General features: G+C 36.1%; 1 protein-coding gene across 1 annotated transcript; it reads left to right on the top strand.

Annotated features, from left to right (window-relative positions):
- Nucleotides 1–518: 518 nt before the first annotated feature.
- On the top strand, nt 519–4,080 carry LOC104113611 (protein NUCLEAR FUSION DEFECTIVE 4-like). Its single transcript, XM_009623826.4, has 2 exons — nt 519–1,769; nt 3,350–4,080. Exons 1-2 carry the CDS (start codon nt 613–615, stop codon nt 3,822–3,824), a joined length of 1,632 nt encoding a protein of 543 aa, XP_009622121.1. The 5' UTR covers nt 519–612; the 3' UTR covers nt 3,825–4,080.
- The last annotated feature ends 258 nt before the right edge of the window (nt 4,081–4,338 follow it).

Here is a 4,338-nt window from a genome sequence, read left to right as displayed (position 1 = left end):
AATCTTTTTTACACAATTAATGTAATTCAATATATTATTATAGCAAGCAATATTATTATTAATGCTTATCATCAAAACTTGCATATAATTTACTTTATAAGTAATTTAATTATAATATTTTAATTGTCAATATATATTAATTAAAACTCATATTAGGCAATTTGGGTTGTTCGAACTGCATTCATTGTAGTAGAGCAACGTCTAATTTTGTGCACACATATTTTATCTATTGATATTGTCACCATCTGGATTTATTATGACTTTATGATCTACTAAAACAAAAGCACATTATGTTTGTCTCTGGCAACCCTTTTGTTTTTTAAAAACTCAAACAGCAAAAAGAAATGACTTAAAAATAGTTTTCCCATTGCAAAAAGGGGGATGAGGCAACTTGTACGTGTCTTCGCAGAGACAACTCTAATCAACGTGACAACTACATATTTTAGTAATTGAAAATTAGCCACTTGATCAGGATAAAATAAGTCTTTTCTCTTCTCTATATAATAAATCATATCTTATGCCCCTCAGAATCAGAAAATACAAACCAAAATCTGTCTCCCTAAATCTTTTTCACTTTATTCAGCTTTCATTCATTCAGTTCTTTGTATTTTAATGACTTTCCAATATTCTTACAATTCCCCGGTCGGAAAATGGCTCGGCTTTGTCGCCGCCGTTTGGGTACAAGCCATTTCCGGCAATAACTACACATTTTCCAACTATTCCGACGCTTTAAAGTCTCTTATGGCCCTTACTCAGCTCCAATTAAACAACCTCTCCGTCGCTAAAGACGTCGGAAAAGCGTTCGGAATACTCGCCGGGCTTGCCTCCGACCGACTTTCCACTCCCGTTATTCTACTCATTGGTTCAATCGAAGGCTTCATCGGTTACGGCGTTCAATGGCTTGTCGTTAGCGGCACAATTAAGCCACTTCCGTACTGGGCCATGTGTATATTTTTATGCATGGGAGGTAACAGTACTACATGGATGAACACCGCCATTTTAGTGACGTGTATTCGTAATTTTCGAAAAAACAGAGGACCTGTAACGGGAATTTTGAAAGGTTACGTGGGTTTAAGCACGGCTATTTTCACCGATATTTGTTCGGCGCTTTTCGCTAGTGACCCTTCAACTTTTCTTCTCTTGCTCGCTGTAGTCCCTTTCGCCGTTTGTCTAACGGCGATTGTATTTCTCCGTGAAATTCCGCCTTCCTCAACTCCCGCTGAAGAGAAGGAAGAAGTTAAATATTTTAGTGTCATTAACATCATTGCTGTTATCATAGCGGTTTATTTGTTAGTTTTTGATATTTCAGGGACTCATGGAAAAGTTTTTTCACAAATATTTGCTGTTATACTCCTAATCCTTTTAGCTTCCCCTTTGTTCATTCCGGTTCATTTAATGGTGAAGAATTTTATCCGGTCCAATTCAGAAAATTTGGATGTTGAAGGCAATGAAAATGAAATTGCAGAGCCATTACTTGTGAAAAAGGAGGTTGTTGTAGTGAAGGAAGAAAATGCGGTGGAAATGGAAAAAAGGCAACCTGTTATTGGAGAAGATCACACGATATTTGAGGCGATGAGGACGCTGGATTTTTGGATATTGTTTGTTTCGTTTCTTTGTGGAGTTGGAACGGGTTTGGCTGTGATGAACAATTTGGGGCAAATGGGATTAGCTTTGGGATATACTGATGTTTCCATTTTCGTCTCCCTCACTAGCATTTGGGGATTTTTCGGTCGCATTCTTTCCGGCACTGTTTCCGAATACTTTATCAAGTAAGTTTACTCTTACTGTAATTATACTGGTTACCCAAACTTCAAAAATCAGCGGTTTTCACAAAAGTGCTTTTGGTGACTGTTTCTCTTCAAAATACTTGGCCACTTCAACATTAAAAATTTAAAAAGAAAAAGAAAAAGAAAAGTGTTTCTAGGATTTAAAAAGTTTGACCAAACAGACTTACATGTTTCTTTTAAGTTTACTCCTGCTTCAAATTTAATTCAGGCAATATTTCTGCATATATCTATTTGTGTTAAGTTCATGCATTCTTATTTACCTTTGGCTAGTTGGGTAATAATGGATGGTTTAAAGTTTGTATAAATTTATAGGTATGTCATAGAGTTCAAGATAACTTATCTTTTTTCTTTTTCTAAAGTAACTTATGTTAAACTTAGAAGCTGAGTTTCGTTGGAAAATATTTGAGTGGAAGTAAAAGGAAGAAGAAAAGTACGGCACTTTAATTGAGCCTACCTACTACCATTCCCTTTTAATTTTGTTCTTTTCTTCTAAAGCTAAACATAGTGGATCCTGGAGCTAGTGGTAGTGGTAGGTATGGTTATCAAAGCAGTAATAATTTCGTAGTTTCAGAAATTATGAACATCCGTTACATATACTGACTTGAGAGTTGAGATAACAAGTAATTCGAGAAATTAGTCCAGATGAGTTTGTTGAAATTGGTCGAGATACCTATAAACTGATTCAAAATTGTGTGAGAACTTACGAAGGTTCATCAAAGTAACCAGATTGGTGAAAATTCTTGCTTAGTACGATTGGTTAAATATGGAATCATAGTACTGGATACGTAGAATGAGGACTCCTCTTTGTGTTAGACTAGGAGTAGTACTAATTAAAGAAGGTGGGACATAGATTGGCTGATATTTTATGTGCATTGAAAATTTCTCTGCATAAAAGTTCGAAAAGTCCTTTTCTTTGTGAGGTACTCCTTGCTTATGAAAGATCTACTTCTAAAAGAATTCCTATCTTAATGTTCTCAACAAGATCTGAGAAAGATTAGAAAATGCATTAAAATCTAGCGGAAAGGTGTGGACCATGTCCGTCTTTTATTTCCTTCCTTACGATTTCTGACCAATAGATGGCTTTTAAGAAAAAACTTCCTAAAGTTGGAAAAGGGTACACTTTTCTCCAACTTGGCATGTCTAAACAAATGCTTATAATTTTCTTCTCATTTTCCCCCCTGAAAGTGACAAATCACTTAAAGATTTACGTGTAATATAAACATTATTAATAGTTTGAAGAATAAAAGAAGTTCTTGGCATGTTTATGAATTATGAAAGCAGCAGGGATCTTGCTCAACTCAATAATTACCCCCCTGCAATTTGGACTCATTAACATTAATTAGTTTCTCTTATTTCTTGGAGATTCAACAGTATTACATATAAAACAGATATTTTTTACCTTATTTGCATGGTATAAGTTTTCAACAAAGAGTATTCAATTGAACACAACCCGCCCCTACAAGAATGTACTTATTTTGGTTTTGTACCATTTTCTGGAGTTTCAGTTCCTTTATAGCATCTATGATTTGTACCTTTAATAATCGTAATTTCTTTGTTTTCAGGAAAGCTGCAATGCCAAGGCCAATATGGAATGCAGCTTCACAGATTGTAATGGCTGTAGGCTACATCTTAATGGCAATGGCTATGCCAGGATCACTCTACATTGGCTCTATCGTCGTTGGAATTTGCTATGGAGTTCGTCTTGCTGTCACTGTTCCAACTGCTTCCGAACTCTTTGGTCTCAAATATTACGGCCTTATCTATAATGTCCTAATACTCAACCTTCCACTCGGCTCATTTCTCTTCTCTGGTTTGCTCGCGGGTCTGTTATATGATGCTCAGGCTACAAAAACAGCTGGTGGTGGCAACACTTGTGTAGGTGCTCACTGCTATAGGCTAGTATTCATAGTGATGTCTATAGCTTGCATCGTTGGGTTCAGCTTAGATATTCTGCTAGCAATCAGAACCAAGAACTTATATGCTAAGATTTATGCAAGCAGGAAAACAAAGAAGAGTACTACTGCTGTATTATCTTGATAAATGAATGTTGATTCTCTTTGGGTAGTAGTTGTTGTGAGGTAAGTTGGGAGGATTGATAGGAAATGTTTTTCCTAATGATATCTTTTCACTTGCTTGTGCAATTTTGGAATTCATATTTGTGTTTGATTAGTGGGAATTCATTACCTGTATTGAGTAAATCTGAATTCTTTGTACGATTTTAAGCTTGTAAAACTATTGCAGTGGTATTTTTACCATGTTAATACGAAAAACAGTACGTCTGATTTAATTCGTACACACTTGGACTATGATGCATGGATTGTAATAATCTTTGCTCAATTAAAATTTTACCTATTGATCTTTATATTATCTCAAAATAAAAAAGAATTTCAAGAGCAGTAAGACTAGTTCTTCTGCACGACTAAGAAGCCACTGTTTTCAAACGGGACGGGTCGGGACGGTGGGGGATCAAATTATCGGGACGGGACGGGATGACACTTGACCGGGATGGTGGCGGGACGGGCCTTAAACGAGACGGGATAAACGGGACGAT

This window comes from Nicotiana tomentosiformis, chromosome 1 (assembly GCF_000390325.3).
Source record: "Nicotiana tomentosiformis chromosome 1, ASM39032v3, whole genome shotgun sequence".
NCBI classification, from domain to species: Eukaryota; Viridiplantae; Streptophyta; class Magnoliopsida; order Solanales; family Solanaceae; genus Nicotiana; species Nicotiana tomentosiformis.
The sequence above is the reverse complement of the archived record's forward strand: the minus strand, read 5'-3'. Positions and strand labels throughout refer to the sequence as shown.

What these genes read in the sequence shown, in the direction of transcription:
- LOC104113611 (XM_009623826.4), top strand. Translation starts at nt 613, where the DNA reads ATGACTTTCCAATATTCTTACAATTCCCCGGTCGGAAAATGGCTCGGC. An exon ending in GTTTCCGAATACTTTATCAA is followed by an intron (nt 1,770 to 3,349) that starts GTAAGTTTACTC and finishes CTTTGTTTTCAG; the next exon opens with GAAAGCTGCAATGCCAAGGC.